Source organism: Antechinus flavipes, chromosome 1 (assembly GCF_016432865.1).
Source record: "Antechinus flavipes isolate AdamAnt ecotype Samford, QLD, Australia chromosome 1, AdamAnt_v2, whole genome shotgun sequence".
Lineage (NCBI taxonomy): Eukaryota > Metazoa > Chordata > Mammalia > Dasyuromorphia > Dasyuridae > Antechinus > Antechinus flavipes.
In genome coordinates, this window is record NC_067398.1 from 537,972,990 (window position 1) to 537,991,529 (window position 18,540).

Genomic DNA, 18,540 nt, shown 5'->3' on the forward strand with positions numbered 1-18,540 from the left:
TGTGTGTACTTTTGTACATAATAAACACTTCATCAATGCTTTATCATTCATTCATATCATGAAGTAAATGATGGTACAACTTTTAAAGATTGTGGTTTGTTTCTGCAATAGCATGCACTGCTAAATAAATCATTGTATGTAATTACTTGGTTTCTTTATTCTACTGTAAAAATAGTGGCAATCTTTGGTGCTACTAATGATTTCTGCAGGTCAGTAGAGAAACAGAGGAAAAGGGACAGAATTCAGTGTTACATCACACTCTTCTTCCAGAGAATTGAAAACTCAAAATACAAAAATTAACTTCATAGCACCAGTGCAGCAACACTGAGCTACCAGTGCTAGGTCAGAGAACTAAGGAATAGAGGGAGTAGAACAAAACACCAGAACAGAACATTGTGTATACCACTGAGGGAAAGAACTCAGCATTCAGTTGAGACCAGTTCTTTTCCTGCCCCTACAAAGTCACTTGAGGTAGAGACCTATGCTAGTGAATAATAAAATAATTGCTCATTGTAGGAGGAGGCTAAGATTCTTAGATTTAGTCCTGAAGGAAACCACCATCCTTTAAAGGAAAGGATGTCAGAAACTAAACAAAAGGGGAAAATAAGGAGGGTGGCCGGAGTGTAAAGGCTAAAATTACCAAAAATCTCAGGAAGATGAAAACTCAAAAATCTTGAATGTACACAGATATATCAAAAATGAAAACATTAACAAAAGAAAACATGCTTTCCAAATCTAATAAGTGAGTTAAAGCATTTATCAATAAATAAAACCAAAAAAAAACCCCAAAAGAAAAAAATGTTCTCAAACTATAATTACACTCATATATATATATATATATATATATTTCACACATACACATATACACACATATATATATGTGTATGTATGTTAAAAATAGACACATTTCTGGACATATACACAGTGTCTATAAAGTAGAATAACATGTATTTAGGAATTATTTGGAAAATAAAATATTTTCTAAAGAGTAGCACTTACCTGCTGTCAACATTTAAAAACTTGAAATCAGGCATATTCATCCTCCACATCATAGCCCACAAATCATAATCCTATGTTTCCATCAATATTATAAAGTTGAATAAAATCAGATACACAGGGTCATAATCTCCTGTATTCCCCAAAGAGACAAATCTTGTTAAATAGGTTCTATATGTATTAATCAAGCTATATACTAATTTTAGAGGTCAGATTTACATATTAGCAAAGTAACCAAGAAAACTTAGTAGATATAAAATTAAATAAAGATGAAAGTAATATTATAATTATCATCAATATTCAATAATTTCAATTCTCCTTGTAACCTGGCAACCTATTCCCAATATTCATTCAATCAGCATATTTCATCTTGAATATACATCTGCTTCCTGGAAGCATCTTCCCTTAGACATTTTAGAATAGGTCTCATTCTCAAAGAGCTTTGTATTGGTCTCTTTCAAGTAGATTTTTTTTTCCCTCTGAATCCAAGACACTTGCAAAGTTCTAGATAATTCTACTAAATTCTACAATTGAGAATACCCTCCTAAATTTGTTTTTTTCAGTAACTAAGTCATATAGTAAAAATCTACTCAAGCCTTGTGATTCTAATCCTATTAATAATAGAACTATACAAAAAAAAAAAATCAATTAGGAGTCCGTAGTTCACTTGAAACTTCAGAGAATTTCAATTATTACATACTATTTATTCTATCTTTCTTCTTTACAATCATTAATGCAATTTTATGTGTAAAATCCTGAACCCAATTTTTAGAACTTATTATACCCATGTTCAAGACTTGTATACATAATTATACAGCCTTTTCTGCTTTCTTTCTGCTAATTCCTCTTATAGGAAGAGGAGAGACTTTAAGAATCTAATCTTATACATAAATATATAGCTACCAGTACTTACTGTAAATAGGTGCTGTTTATCTCTAAGTTCAACATTACACAAATGAAATGGTTTAAAAGAAGTTTATTCAACTCAAAATGTAACAAATAACAAAAGATATAGGATGGGATATTTTAAAATTACCTTTAGAGAACAGTTTATTCAAAATGAATTATCTGTAACAAAATATGTTCAGTTGTTAACTATGCTTAAAAGAAATAGATTTTATACAAAAAATACAACTCTTAAAAACCCTTTAAATATGGAAATGATGAGGTTTGTGTTCCTGGTGGTCAGGGAGTTAAATGATGAAGTTAGTGGCAGGTTTGGGGTTCAGGGAACCAAATGAAGAGGTTTATCTCCCCTAGATTCCCCTAGGATTTGGCTCAGAACAGGGAGTTGTGGGAACCCCTTCTGGCAGCATAGAGGTCCTTCGTAAAAGAAGTTACAAACCTGAAAAGGTAGACTGATAAAAGAAGTTTATAATTGGCATTGGGAAGTCAGTCTTTACTGTGCATGAATAGAAAGACTGAATTCCTTGGTGGCAAAGTCCCAATAGAGAAGAAAAGTTTCCAGCAGAGAAATCCCAACAAAGAGATATAAAATCTTGTTAAGGAAATAGGTGAGAGAGATAAAGAGAGGGTAACGCTGAAAGAGAATATCATTTCAGTGTGCAGAGGCTGTTGCTATGGCAGAAAAAGAGATTCCTTGGTATGACATATTAGATCCTCTGCAAGGACTGAGCCCCAAGTTGGCTCGTTTTATGGCTAGAAGCTGGAGGCAGTTCTTGATGGGGGCTGGGTGCAGCGAGCTGCAATCAGAAGAGAAAATCTTGGAATTGAATGAGTGTCTCTAGGCTGATCTTCACCTCAATGGGGAGCTTAATTAGTAATGAATGTTATCAATGGGGGTGGTGCCCCATCTCTCAGGATAACAGAATAAAACTGTTTATCCTGTTTCCCAGGGGGTGGGAGGTGGGGAGGCTTTTACAGAGGCCAGAATTCAAGAAGACTTTTCTCTTTGAATGAGTTTCAGAGAGAGAGTTTCAGGGTCCCCTTTTCAGTTCAGGCTCCCCTCATCAGAAACATAAGTAGTTTAAATGCATTTAAGGACATTCCAATTGGTCATCATTTCAGCACATGCTATATAGTTCTGTTGTTTTTTAGTTATGTCCAACTCTTCATGATTCCATTTGGGTTTTCTTGGCAGAGATGTTTGCTAATTCCTTCTCCATTTCATTTTATAATGAGGAACTAAGGCAAATAGAGTGACCTGCTCAGGGTCACACAGGTAATAAGTGACTTGAGGACACATTTTAATTTGGCACTTCCTGATTCCAGATCTGGCACTTTATCTACTGCACCATCTAGCTGCCCTATATGCTCTGTGCACAGGTTTTCCTACAATTAAGTTATCTCTACAATCAGTCATCTTAGTGGAAAGTAATTTATGAATTGTCTTGTATTATCTAAATAGGAAATCTAAATCAGTTTGTTATTTAATATATAGAAGTTTAATTACTGGATTGAACAACAAACTTAAATAAAATAAGATTTCCCAATAAAGTAAAACTGGGACATATGAAAAATACAAGACAATTTCTGGGTAATTAACAATTTTATTAATTATGGCTAGTGAATTATTAATAAAAGTCTTGCCATTTAACTTTCTCTCATAACCTAAAGACAAATCTTGGAGGTGACTCATGCTTATATATCCTTGGAAGAGTGGGTGTTTCCAACAGATTGAAATCAACTCTGAATGATTGATAGTTATTGAGAGAATGAATATTATAATGAGAAACTTACTTTTTTAAAAAAATAAAGCTTTATTTTCAAAAAACATGCATAGAAAGTCTTCAACATTCATAACCCTATGTTCCATTTTTTTTCTCTCTTCCTTCCGCTTCTCCCTCCCTCAGATGGCAAGCAATCCAGTACATGTTAAACATGTACATTTCCTCACTATATAAAAAATTTTAATGGGGAACTGAAGGAATTGACTTTGATTACTCCTTTCTATTCAGACCTCCTCCAGCTTTGGGCAAAATAAATAAAGGAATCTACCCTTTACCCAAACCTGTCTGAGTAGAACACAATGGGCCAGAGTTCACCTAGATTAGATTCTATTTGTAAGTTTTTGTAGTTAATTTGGGAAAGAATCCCACCTAGATAAAAAAGTCTAGGTGATTTGTTACTAGGCAAGGTCGGAAATCTTGAAAGATGGACTTTTAACAAAGAAATAAAAATGTGGATTTCTCCTTATATAATTGGTTATTAATATGAGAGAAATAATTATTGCTCTCAACAAGAAAGTTTTTCAGTTATTCTCCACTAAAATAATTGATTAAAATATAATTTTATTCCTTAAAACATAAGTTCCTGACTTAAACCTCACAAATTAATAGATTGGAATATTTTTTTCAAAAGCTCTCCTTTTTTATCTAATTATCACCATATTATTCTGAAAGAATAAGTTATTTCAGGGATCTACTCATATATATGTATGTAACAAATTCAAGCACTAATTTAACTCTTATTTAGGATATGAAATGATTATAAATTTAGATAAAAAGCACTAAGATCTTTCCCATTTATAGTATCTTAGAATAAATTAGATAATTTAGTATTAATCTAATAGATTCAATATTGCAATGACAAGCTTTCATTATTTACCTGCTGTAATAATAGAAATTTGCTGTAAAAAGAAGTAGGGATATAATTATGATAGCCTGAAAACTGGTCCTCCAGGCCCAAGCCTAAGGCCATAGAATGATTCTACATAGGTATACAAGGATTTAATTTCAGATAAAAATCAAAGTTAAGTTTTTTGAACATCCAATCTTATAACAAGTGCCATCTCATTTACAGGGCAAATTACCAGGCTCATGACTGGTAAACATTTCTGTTCAAAAAGACGAAATTCAGTGGAGAAACTGAGCCAAATGGATTCTGCTTTTGTCCATGTCAAGGCCATTCCTTTGACCTCTTCCAGGAACAGACTTAGACTGCATTTTCTTTGAGCAGCACATGATATTCTCCTTTGAATGGTGGATTATTGACTTCATAGCAATGTAGGAAGTCATATCTGAAATAAAAATTTTGAATAATATGAGATTACGGTCTCATGAGATTTCACCTCAAATATCAGTTTCACTCATCACAGTTTAGGGCTTTTTTAAAAAAAATTATTTCTTTCATGGCATTGCTATAGTAAAAGTTTATTAAGCTTTAAAAAAAATTTAGTCAATATCCTATCATCCTTTTTCCTTTCCTTTCCTTTTCTTTTCTTTTCTTTTTCTTTTTTCTTTTCTTTTTTCTTTTCTTTTTTTTTTTTTTTTTGAGTTTAAACTCATCCTGGTGTAAAACTTCTGGATAATGAATAATTAATCAAAGGAAGTACATGGAAATACTCTTGGGAAGTACTTGGGAAGTACTCAAATGTATATACATTGGGCCTGGGCTATAGTGGGGAATTGGGTAGGTGGTCCCAAGTGGTTGGAGGTAACGTTTGTTGGTCTCACTCCTCCATGAAATTTTTTAAATCTCCCTTTCCATGATTCAATCCTCTCCCCCTCTTCTTTTTACCCTAGAGAGTATTCTAGTTTTTTTTTTTTCTATGATTTTGAGAAGCAATTGCTATTTCTAAACCTCTCTCAACATTTTTACCCAGGTTATAGATCTTCTGATAAAGTTCAGAACATGCAATTGATTGAGTACAAAGATATCATCCTTTATCTAGCTGAAATGTTATTTCCTTTTTACCCCATAATTTTCCCAGACCATGCTGAGTCTCTCCTCTCAGATGTGGGTTGGATTTTCCCAAATGATGGCAATTTTTCTAGTCTAGGAGTTCTGTTCCTTTTATGAATACTAGTATTTACATTTAAATACATTCAAGGCCCATAATTACTGACTTTTCTCCTTGGGCCTTTCCTTCTTCGTGTGCAAGTGGGGGAAAAAATCAAAGATTGAATTTTGGAATCTATTTCTCTTTTATCCATCCTGAGCTAGAGTCTTTACCACTTCATAGCTTAACCAATCCTGGGGATCTCAGGCAGTGAGCTTCATTGCCAGCTGGAGTGAGTTTGGAACAGGCCTGACCACGGTGATAACCAGATGTTAAGGTCCTTAAAAAGACCTAGCTTTTGCTTGCCGTTTGTTAAGAAGAAAATGCTTTGTTCTGCCTTCCATCCTGCCCTGATTAACAAGGGAAAACTCGGGAGAATGAGAATTAAAAGTAGTTTATTTAAGTACATCAAGTTGATAGGTTAATCATTGAAGTTCAGTAAAGGATTCAAGATGTAGCTAGCTTCTGTTGATACCTTTTGTGATGAAAGAAAAACAATTCTGAGAAGTCCACATCAACAAAAAGGGCATGGGTTATCGCATCTCAGTTCCACTGCAATTACCTATTCATGATGTTTGTCAGGTACAAGTAGGTAGGGGTGATTTGGCAAGGGATAAATAGCAGGTAATACAAAGCTGTAGACAGAGTGACATATGGGACACTGAGTCAGCATAACTTTCAATACCATCTACCTTAGACTTATCACACTAACCAATCTACAACATTCTCTTTTATTTTCATTAGTCGATGAGACTAGACTGCAATACTGTATACTGGCTCTTGGCTTTTTTCCAGGACAATATATATTCCCCACTTCAAGTTAGCTTGAGATTTTTTGGTTTTACCTTCTGAAACTTTGACAACAGAATAACAAAAAATATTGACTCAAAAGTTAGAAGTTAAAGATTGCTGAGCCAACTATTTTGGAATTATGAAATCTATGTGGTAATTTACTTCCAAGAGGCTTTACAGGATTTTTTAAACTTTACTGTGCAATGAAAGTTCACTCTTTATCTAACAATTGTTCACCCCAAACTTTTCCTTCCCAGCTATTCTCCAATCTTAGGGTTCTTTCTTCAATTGTCTCTTCTTTCCATGGTCATTCATACTTTTCTTGGGAGGAATCTGTATCTTCTTCGCTCATCCTTCAGATAATGGGCCTACAATAGTATATTCTTAAAGCAAAGCTAAGCCTCACTGCCCTATTTAAATATTTTCTCAAGAACTTTTGTAGAAAGGTTTCTGTGCCTTAAGATCCTTTAACTTTTACTAAATTTACCACATAATTAGCTCCTAGAATCTGGGCCCTGTCATGATTAAAATTAAAGTGAATTGAGAGACAAGGTTCTAAGCATAGATCAATTTGTTAGGTTGTTAGTAACCAATAAATTGAGTCAGTGAAGTCTCTAGCAGTTTCACCTTGCCATGCCCTCTGAGAAATCCTAGTCATGTCCCCAAGTTTAAATTTTCCCTATAAAATCTACTTATGTGCCATCCCATAATTACTGCCCTCCTTTGGGTCAGTCTGCCATGGCATCTGCCTCATGGTGTCTTTCTCCTTACCCCTTCTCCTTGCCAAGTGGTATCTTCCCTAACTCCACTCAACCCCACTTCTCCTCTTTATAGCTAACTCTTTTAGGGTACTAAGTCCCATTCAGGATTTAGCCTGCCAGCTAAGGCACGCCTCAACCTCAAGGGGTGCTCCCTTTCTCCTGGATAATTGTGAGTTCCCCTGAGAAACTTCTCTTTTATATGCTTTCTCACTCTATTTCATATTTACCATTCCTGGTATCTATTGTATTCCTTCATTTTGTCTGTAACCTATTCCTCTTAATAAATCTACCTTTTGCCAAAGAGAATGGCCATTGTGAATTCTTCACATGACCAAACTCTAACTTGGTTCCTATCATCATCTAGTGTCTACAACACTCACATAATTTTGGTCCTCAAATCATGTAATGGGCTGAAGCTCGAGTTGATTCACTGAGGTCCCAAGCACATGAGGCTAAGTAGTAATTGGACCATACTCTATTAATATATAAGCTTGGAGAAAGAATGGCCCCCGCCCACTCTTTGTGCAAATCCTGATGTGTTGTATAGGAAATGACGATTTTGGTGGGTGGAGGCAGAGGGGCGGGAAGAGACTGCTGACTGGCGTCTTGTTGCAACTGCTTACATTGCTATCGCGATCCCCCTTCACCTCCGATCCTTCTTCACCCTCACAGAGAATAAAGATTGAAGATTTTCCCTTAACCTGAATTCCTGACTCCAGCTGATTTTAAATACGCGGTCATCACATTATCACATTAATTGCATATGTGTATTATGCATGTATATTGCCCAGCTCCCCCTCCCACCATCACTATGGCCATGGATAGTTCTTTCCCAGTGAAAATAGTGGTGCAAAGGAGTGTCAGGTTGGAGCTCATGAGGCTGAGGTTGTACAAGTAAGTTCTGGGGCAGTTCCTGCAGGATGATGGGGCTGCAGTGTATAGTCTTTTAGTTCCCAAAATAGTAGTACTGGAGGGGACACAGAGCTGCCAGTGAGCTTAGCATGAGGAAAAGCAGAAGGAGCAGGAGTTGGACCAGTGACAGTGCCTGAGAAGCAGTTGTGGGAACCCAAGGGAAGCACCCAGGACTCCTGACAACTCTGAGCCTTAGGCAGCTGAAGCAAGGGACCAGAGCTTCCACCTCCACATTCAGGTTCCTCCACTCACCAAAGGAAGCTTGTGGAATAGGGTTAAAGAAGAATATAGAGATTAAGGTTTCTCTCAGAAAGTGAGTTAAGTCAAGAAGAGAGGGACAGGGCTGATTTGTTTCCCTGGGGAATAGGATGGGAAGGGATAGTTAGGCTGTGGAGTGGAGATCTGCTCCTTATGAAAAAAAATCACTGGTACTCATCATGCCTTCTGAAACCAATGACTGTTATTTTCAAATAATAGGTTTTATTTTCAGACATGCATCTTTGATCAAATCAATTTAAATTTTAGTTAAGGTTACAACTTGGTTCAGCAATGAGTGAGATTTTGTAAGTAGATAATACAGTGGTGAACATTCAATTTACAATAGAATTGAATCCTGAATGGAAGGAATTATATGACAAAAGCTTGACTTTTTAGGAAAGTTTAGGCAAGTTTCTCTGGAGTATAGATGAAGTATAGAGTTATAAAAATAATGAGTTTGTATTTACTTGGTGTGGGAGAATAGTAAACCCATGCCTGTTTGTCATAAAAATAGAATTAAATTTAATTTTCAATTTTACTGCATTCATTTTATTCCCAGCCATTTAGCTGAAATAATGCCATTCCATCTCACTGTTACAACTACAAACTGCCTTGAACATATTTAGACTGAAGTATATTTCTGAAAGCTGCCTGGCAATACCTCTTGGGTAGCCAAAGCTTTCTATAGTTGATTAGAAAATTTTGCTGCCTCTGTACAGTCATGTAAAGCCTGTGCTGGCTCTCTTTGTTGGCTGCAGCTCCCTTGTTTTTTTTTAAAGAGCCTCTTATTAAATTTCCCTCCTGTTTTTCAAGTTCTCAATGCCCTCAGTTTCTCCCCACAATAATTCTCAGTGGACCCATTGCAGATGGTGCAGAATGGGAATGTACTTTAGTCCATGTAACCAAGTAGATCCTCAAGACAGACGTAACCTGCAGACAAGATGTTTCTTTTTCTGAGAAGCAAAAGTGTAACAGAAGCTACCTGCTAGTGGCTGCTGAGTGTTACAAGAGCCTCCTGTTAGTGACTGCTGGGGATCTAATTCTGACCAGCAGAATAGATCTCTTCATGTGAGAGGAAGATAACAATACAAGGACACAGAGGCAGTTGTGTTCCCTGACCTCTTTCCTCTTCCCTCTTGCCTCCAACTTATTTCATTCCCAATTCATTCCCAATGTAACATCTGCATAAATAAAGATTGATTTGTAATTCCTTCAAGTGTGTTATCATTCACAGCTATGGGGAGTTTTGGAGAACTGGGCTGCCCCATAATGGTACAGCCTCTTTTAACCCTTTACAGGCTTTCTGGGTTTCACACTTAGGTGTGGTCCTTAACAATTCCCCACTTTTTGTTTTATGGGAATATGATTGTTTTCCCATAACAGCATGGTCAATAAGTTTGTGTGTTGGCTGTTATCTGAGTCCGCATGCTGAGGAATGCAAACAGCATTATCAAAGTCTTTTCTGTTCTATTCCTTTGGATAGTTGTAGGGTGAGACACTACAGCAGCTGTTGAATCTTGTGAGATGTAATTTGCTCTAACATCATAGAGTCCATTGTGGAGGCAAACTTTCTGCCAAATGGAGAAGAGGACTGTAGTCATGACAGGCATTTTTCATAAGTCCCTCATCAGTCTCCTGGCTTGGCCCTTTGATGTGTTGGCCCATTTTAAGCACCCTGACTGAAAAAGCCTTACCAGGTCTCGTCTCTCTTTCCTTCCTGAAGGAATTCTCCTGGGAGGAACCTAGTCACAAACAGCTCTTGAGGGCTGCTGCTGCTTTGTTTCTTGTGCCCCACATTGGGCGCCATTTGTTACAGGAGCCACCTGTTAGTGGCTGCTGGGGATCTAATTCTGACCAGAAGAATAGATCCCTTTCATGTGAGAGGATGATAATGATACAAAGAGACTGAGAAGCAGTTGCATTCTCTGACCTCTCTCCTCTTCCCTCTTTCCTCCAATTCATTTCTTTTCCAATTCACAAGGAACATCTGTATCAGTAAAGGCTGATTTGCAAATTTCTTCAAGTGTGTTATAATTCACAGCTGTGGGGCTTCAGAGAATCAATCCATCCCCTAATGGTACAGAACCCTTTAAGTCTTCACAGGCTTCCTGGCTTTCACTCTTAGGTGTGGTCCTCAACATAAAGGCTTGTGAATCAGGCCTCTTTCATTGAGTGTCATCCTTAAATAATTTTTCTCTAAAGTAACAGGAATTTCAAGGCTATCTGGGGACTTGTGATTTGCTGAGAAAGAATATTTGGCCCTAAGGCTACTGTTGTTTATATCTAACTATTGAGGTTGGGAAGGGGACCCCAAAAGTTGGAGTCACAGACCAGTATCTCAAGGTGTCTCAAAAGAATTTGTGGGTTTGAACCCATTCCAAGTCAAAGGACAAAGCTTATTGTAATGCTATTACAAATGAGCTGAATTACAAAAGGTTAGTAAAGTCCTAAAGATTACTTTATCCAGCTTTCTATCATTGACATACTAATTCTATGGCCAGGGAGTATCCAAAATTTGGTTATCACCAACTAATAGAGTATCTGACATTTGGCAATGTACTGAGCAGTGTTCTATTCACTATTGTTCTCAGGAGATTGATCTGTGGAACTAACTTGAGGCCAAAAGCTATTTGACTGAGGAGTGGTCTATTCAGAATCAGACAGATTATCAGAACAATTGCATTCCTAGTTTGGGGGAGGCAGGGAAGGAGAAGCCAGAGGATTTTGGAATCAGATCACTAGAACAGAAGCCCTCCAAAATCATGGCTAATTTCCCTAGAAGCTATACTCCTTCATATCCATTTGCCCCATATGAGAAATGGATGGGCATTTATTCGGTTTTCGCAATTGGGAAAATTAAATTGGAGAAATGAAAATTAAATTAGAAAATTGAAACCCACAGGGACATTGAAGAGTGATCAGTTCTCTCCCCCCAAAGAATGTAAGCTCCTTAGAAACAGGAACTGGGTTTTGTAATCAGGGGTGGCAGTCTGAGATTTTAAAAGAATGTTTTCTTTGTCTTTCCCTTCTAGAATGGAAGCCTTTTGGGGGTGGATTGAATGGGAAACATCCTACCCTGTTAAGCATTTGAAAGCCTCAAGCTTTCTTACTTCACATTTTTAGAAACTGAGCTTTAGAAATTCACTCAGCAAGTAAGCAGCTGAGTCAGAACTCTGGACTGGCTCTTCTGACTCCAAGCCCAGGACTCTTGCCTTTGCATTGTGTTGCATTGCATTTCCTCCTGTTGGCTAAATCTCCATTTGAATATAATATTTCAAACTCTTTCAGATTCATCCTAAATAGTCCCAAAAGAACTTTCTTGGCTTCTGCAGATGACCAGAACTCTGGAAAAGTGTATTTGAAACAAGGATATTTACAATAAGATGTTAACTCAATAGAATTGATGAGGTGATGTTCTCTAGTTCACATATATACTTAGTACTTAGCATGATGATGTAATGGTCCTCTAGTTCACACATAATCAGTATGATGTAATGAGTTAATTGTAATAGAACATATAAGGGCCAACAAGGACTTGAAATGAGACATTCCATTTTTGACCATCCTCCTGGTGGCTCTCCTGCCCCCTGCACTCCTCCACTAAAACCAAGGCTGGTCCCGAGATCCTCCAGAAAGCTAGTCTGAACATTACAAGCTTCTTTTAGGCAGTTGGTTGGTACACTATATCAAGAACTGGGCCTGGAATCAGAAGTACCTGAGTTCAAATTCAGCCTCACTCACTTAATAGCTATGTGACTCTGGACCAATTATTTGATCTTTGATTCAGTTTTCTCATTTGTAAAATGGGGATGATAGTAGCACCTACCTCACAAAATTGTTATAAAGATCTCTCAATTAATAAACATTTATTTAGTACCTATTGCATGCCAGGCATTTTGTTAAGTGTAGGGGATACATAAATGAATCATGTATCTGACATTCGTGGCTGGATTCTTTGAGATGATAATCTCATTCAGCCCTGGAATCAAACCATGGATCCATTTAGTCCCAGTAAATCTCTCCATTTAATAAATTACTAAATTATTTTTTTTAAAAAAGTGTTGGGGATAGAGGTATGAATAAAGACAATCCCTTCCCTCAAGGAGCTTTCAATCTAATCAAGAAGATAACACACACACACACACACACACACACACACACACAAAGCTGAAAAGCTTGAGGATGGTGTGAGAAAAGGTGTTATCCTGAAAGGGAAGAAAATATCTAATGTAGGGATGTAATGGAGACATTCAGAAGCAGTTCTGCTGGTGGGAAATGAGATCAAGTAAATTATAAGCTAAGCTTAGCACAGTGTCTGGCACACAGTAGGCATCTAATAAATGCTTATTCTTTCTCCTCCTGGCAGAAAATGTTTCCTCCTCTCCCTCCCAGGCTTGTATATTTGTTTGCTTTGCTATGGGATGCAGGCGGGGTGAGGGTTCCTCTGCCTAACTTCAGTCTACCTTGTTTACAGGTTACCTCTGCGAGCAATGCAGGGATGGAGGAACCTACTCAAATGCAGTTATTTCTCCCAATCTGGAGACCACCAAAATCATGCGGGTGCCGCAAGCCAGCTCTCTGGCTGCCTGCACAGCTGCCTGCTGCGACCTGCCCAGCTGTGACTTGGCCTGGTTGGTCGAAGGCCGGTGCTATGTTGTGAGCTGCCAGCACCAGGACAGCTGCGAGCCCAGGACAATAGAGCCCGTCAAGTCCTATCTTACTTTTGTGCTGCGGCCAGCACGGAGGCCCTCCTCCCTGCTAGGATATGGGCAGGGGATTTCCAGCAGGGGTCATCCCCTGGTGATTCCGGGAGGCCCATCTGAGGAGGCTGGCAGACTTAGGGGCTTCCCCTTCTTGGGGAAGGGCCCTAGCTTAGAAGAGTTGCCTGAATACACAGATGACTACAGGGAAACGGAGCAGGACACCTTCCAGTCCAGTGGCAAGCAGGCGGCAAAGGCTAGTGCTGACTATATGGACTGGGGTCTGCTGCCAAGCACTGAAGGCCCTTTCAATTCTTCTGTGGAAAATGGCCATTCTCTGGCAGAGAAAAAGAATGGGAATGTCAGGTTAGATCACCTGGGAAGGGGGAATGAATCAGAGTGGGCCACTGTCCTGGAGCACTTTCCTGAGGGAAAATTGTCACCATCCCCAGAGAAAATCCCACTTTCTGGGAAGACACGGGAAAAGGAGGAAGCCATTCAGCCTCCTGGACAGGCTAGCAACAGGTCTGGAGAAGAGGTAAGTGCCAAAGGAAGTGGCTGGACGTTGTGGGTTCTGTGCTTTTAGTCACTCAGCAGGATGTAGAGAATGTACCACACTACCAGGGTTTGTAGGGGCAGGCAGAAATGAGCCTGACTTGATAGTCATCTAGGTCTCACATTGTTGTTTAAAGATCCGAGGTGCAAAGGAGAGCAGCCCCAGATTTATGAGTTTATAAGAAGCAAAAGACCTCAAGGGGAGAGGCCTTATTGCTATAAGCAAAAGTTGTCCAGAACCAAAAAGCCAGCCATTAGTTCCTTATCTGGGGATTACTAGAATGTCCTTAGGCCTCATGCTGCCCAAGATATTATAGGGAGTTAACAAAGAAGGGGGCAGATTGAAAAATAAACTCTAGAGGTCTAAGAGAAGGGGGAGCTTGCAGTAATTTCCCTGTCATGGGGCCAATAGGGTGTGCCTTCAGGGGGACTAGCACGGGATGCTGAGTCTGTCTTATCTGTTGTGCACAAGGAGTAGAGACCTATCAGGGGTTTTTGCACAGGCCTAAGAGGATGTCTCAGGTTGTCTCTGAGGTGAGTTAAGTCATGCAGGCTATGGTGAAATATCAGTTTTCCTTTCGGGCACTTGTGGTTTCACTGTACTTTAAGTTATCTAAGCTTCCAGGATTAGGCAAGGGTTACATTAGATGTTAGGGTGGCATTTTCTTTCCTTCCTTCCTTCCTTCCTTCCTTCCTTCCTTCCTTCCTTCCTTCCTTCCTTCCTTCCTTCCTTCCTTCCTTCCTTCCTTCCTTCCTTCCTTCCTTCCTTCCTTCCCTCCCTCTTTCCCTCCCTCCCTGCCTGCCTGCCTTTTTTTGTTTCTTTCTTCCTTCTGATGAGGTTTGTATCCCCTCCATTCCCATTGGTAATGAGGTTACTGGCAATAAGACAGTTGTTAAAATCCCCTTTTAGTTGGCCCACAGGTTCAAAGTGAAAGAATTCACTTATCCCAAAATATTAATGGCAAAAATGAAAGTTTATTGTTGGATAGAAACCAGTTTGCTAAGAGACTGACTTCTATAGTGGCAAAGTCCTATTAGGGAAATGGAGTCTGGCACTGAGAAGAGAATGCCTTCTTAGCAGGCAAGGCCTTAGCAAGCTGCTTGGGCCTCTGCAAAGAATAAGTTTAGAAACTGCTCTTTAAAAATAGTCTTGAGACTTCAGGAAGCCAAGGTTGCCAGCCTAGATGCTTATCAATAACCCAGATCTCCTATTGGAATTAACAGCTCTTCAAAGGGGTGCTTTTTGACCAGGATTTCTAATTGAATCAAAGACTCTGGCATCCTTGAAAGATAACTTATCTGGGGATATGCCTTCGCCAGGAGGGGCTGAGACTCCAAAAGGGATCACAGATCAAAAGGGAATATAATTTCAGAATGATAATCTTAAAGGGAACACAGCTTCAGTAAAGGGAACACTTTCTCTCCCCCTTCACTTCCTCCTTTCCTTCCTAATGGATTATTATTTAAAAGAACAAATAGCTTTTCTGCCTCTTTCTTTCCTTCCTTCCTTTCTTCTTTCCCTCCTTTTCTGCTTCCCTCCCTCCCTTCCTGTCTTCCTCTTTTCCTTCCTAATGGACTATTATTTAAAAGAACAAATAGTTCTTCTGCCTCCACAATTCCATTACCTTAATAGCAATGTAGCAGTTTTCAACAGAAGTCCCTCAGGCAGTATCTTGGGAAGTACCCGGATTTTGTAGAAGTCAGTTCCTGATCTCTCAGCCAGTTTGCTTTCCTGCCAGCATCACAGGGTTTTACAAGGAGCTGGGAGGACTTATCATAATGAAGAACTAAAGATTCAGGAAACTCACCTATAACCTTTTCAAATTAAAAAAAAAAACATGAATACAGTTCCTGTTTGAAAGATGTTAATGTAGAATATATATTATGCAGCTTTCCCTTAAAACATGGGTAAAGTCTTATTTTCTAATAAGCATTTAGCAAACACTATGTGCCAAGCATGCTAAATTGTTAATATTTTCTGTATCTTTCAGCAAAGGAGGTCTACAACATATAAACTATTGTGCATCTTTTCACCAAAGTTCAGTCAGCAGTGCCTGTTACATGAATAGAGGAATTGCTGCTAAAAGAGACTATTTCCTAGTGGAAAGGGGATAGTGGAAAAAGCCCCAACTTTATGAGCAAAAGTTGAAAGGAGATAAGCTGAAGCAAGATGGACTGAATGCAGAAAAGAAGAGGGGAAGATGTAGAGAGTAGATATAGACTTGAAAGAAGAACAGAGGAATTTGAACTTCTTAGAACCACAGATCTTAGCAAAATTGTTAGGCAGCTAAGTGATGCAGATAGCATGCTAATCCTGGAGGCAGAAAGATCTAGAGTTCAAATCCAACCTCATATACTTACTAGCTGTTTTACTCTGAACAAGTCACTTGATCTTTGTTTATCCTTGTTCCCTTTACTATAAAATAGAGATAATAATAGCTCCTGCCTCTCAGGGTTGTTGTGAGGGCCAAACAATATAATAATTACAAAGCACTTAGCACAGTGCCAGGCACATAGTAAGTACTAGGTAAAAGTTAGCATTGAACAATTGGAACTGGTTTGAATCATCTCATTGTTAAAGATGGTCACATCCATCAGAATGATCCTCATATACTATTGTTGTTGAAGTATGTAATGATTTCCTGATTCTGCTCATCTCACTCAGCATCAGTTCATATAAATCGATCCAGGACTCTCTGAAATCATCCTGCTGGTCATTTCTTACAGAACAATAATATTCCATGATGTTCATATACTACAATTTATTCAGCCATTCTCCAACTGATGGGCATCCATTCAATTTCTGGTTTCTTGCCACTACAAGGAGGGCTGCCATAAACATTTTGGCACATACAGGTCCCTTTCCCTTCTTCAAAATGTCTTTGGGATACAAGTAGCACTTTGGGATACAGTAATAACACTGCTGGATCAAAGTTTGATAGCTTTTTGAGCACAGTTCCAAACTGCTTCACCAGAATCCATTCACAGTTCCACCAACAATGTATCAGTGTCTCAGTTTTCCCACATTCCCTCTAACATTTGTTATTTTATCTTTTCCTGTCATCCTAGCTAATCTGAGAGGTGTGTAATGGTATCCCAGAGTTGTCTTAATTTGCATTTCTCTGATCAATAGTGATTTTCATATGACTATAAATAGTTTTAGTTATTTCATCTGAAAATTGTTCATATCCTTTGACCATTTATCAATTGGAGAATGGCTTGATTTCTTATAAATTTGAGTCAATTCTCTATATATTTTGGAAATGAGGCCTTTATCAGAACCTTTGAGTGTAAAAATATTTCCCCAGTTTATTTCTTCCCTTCTAATCTCATCTGTATTAATTTTATTTGTACAAAAACCTTTTAACTTAATATAATCAAAATGATCTATTTTGTGATCAATAATGATCTCTAGTTCTTCTTTGGTCACAGATTCCTTCCTCCTCCACAGGTCTGAGAGGTAAACTAACCTATGTTCTGCTAATTTATTTATAACCTCATTCTTTATGCCTAGGTCATGAACTCATTTTGACCTTAACTTGATATATGGTGTTAAGTGTGGGTCAATGCCTTGTTTCTGCCATACTAATTTCCAGTTTTCCCAGCAATTTTTGTCAAATAGTGTCTTGAAGCAGTTGGTAAGCACAAGTACCAGCAAGATTGGTGTGTTTTTGTTGTTGTTTTGTGAGGCAGTCAGGGTTAAGTGATCCAGGGATGCATAGCTAGTAAGGGTCATGTGTCTTAGGCCAAATTTGACCTCAGGTCCTCTTGACTCCAGAAATGGTGCTCTATCCAGTGTATAATCTAGCTGTCCAAAGACTCTTTTTTTTTTTTTTTGAAAGATCTGGAAACTGCCCCTTAAAATAGGAGAAGGTACAGTCCTATTAACTTGAATTTGTGTTAACTTCTCATTTTTTTCTTTTCTCTGGATACTTAGCAAATTCACTGGAGAAATGTAAAACTTAATGTATGCTACAAAGTCTAGAATGACATGTAGAAATGAAGTAGTTACTGCTATTTTCCCCTTCTCTTTTGTCTTATTGAAGTCCAAAGGGTTCAAATAAAAGGTATATATTAGGCTTCTAGAAAAAGAAAATGTAATCAAGACTATTTGTGAATATGATAAAGGACATATTCTGAAGAGAAGTTTTCAAATGGAAGGTTTAACATAGATATCCTTTGTATCATAGAAAATGGAACTAAGAAATTTGAAACATTTTTCCTTGCATGACCAGGGCCATGCCTTCACTTATGAGAGAAATAGTCTCTCTTTGTCATTTCTGTGAAGAATGGAATCCTAAGTTTTCATCTTAATAATTGATCAGTAGCCTTTTTGTGGAATTATTGTTTAGTAACTGGAAAATCAAGTCAAATTCATGTGTGATTTATTGCTATTCAGGTAAAATTGCTTCTGGAAAGGGCATAGGTCACCACTTTATTAGGCAGGCTGGAAATGTGGGTTTTAGTGCCCTTTCAGTCTCTTATTTGCTTTGTGATGCTAAAGCATCACACATAATCTCTGCTTATTTTTATCCTTTATTTCAACTTTGTAGATAATTTTTTTTAAAGAGATACTTTTAATCAAGAAAACAGTCAAGAAGAAATACGCAAGGAAAATCATAAAAAAGGTATATTCCCCTAAAACAGTTAAGCAAAGAAATACAAGAGTGAAAGAATTATGACTCCAAAGTCAGAGAATGGGAGTAAAAGGATTTGAATCCTGATTCTCTGTCACTGCTTGTCAGTTTGAGCAATACATTTCAGATTTTTTTGAATAATACTTAGTTATCTTCCTTCCTTTTTTTGGGATTAAGTGATTTGCCCA

The 18,540-nt window shown here is 38.0% G+C and overlaps 1 protein-coding gene across 2 annotated transcripts in view; it reads left to right on the forward strand.

Annotated features, from left to right (window-relative positions):
* Positions 1-18,540, forward strand: part of KIAA0319 (KIAA0319 ortholog) — a 129,945-nt gene that overhangs the window by 39,882 nt on the left and 71,523 nt on the right. The window contains exon 3 of one of the 2 annotated variants that reach the window (XM_051970605.1): positions 12,935-13,698. In XM_051970605.1, coding sequence (XP_051826565.1) covers positions 12,935-13,698 — 764 coding nt within the window. Of the gene's footprint in view, positions 1-12,934; positions 13,699-18,540 lie in introns of those variants that run through there. The other variant, XM_051970606.1, reaches the window with a different exon arrangement.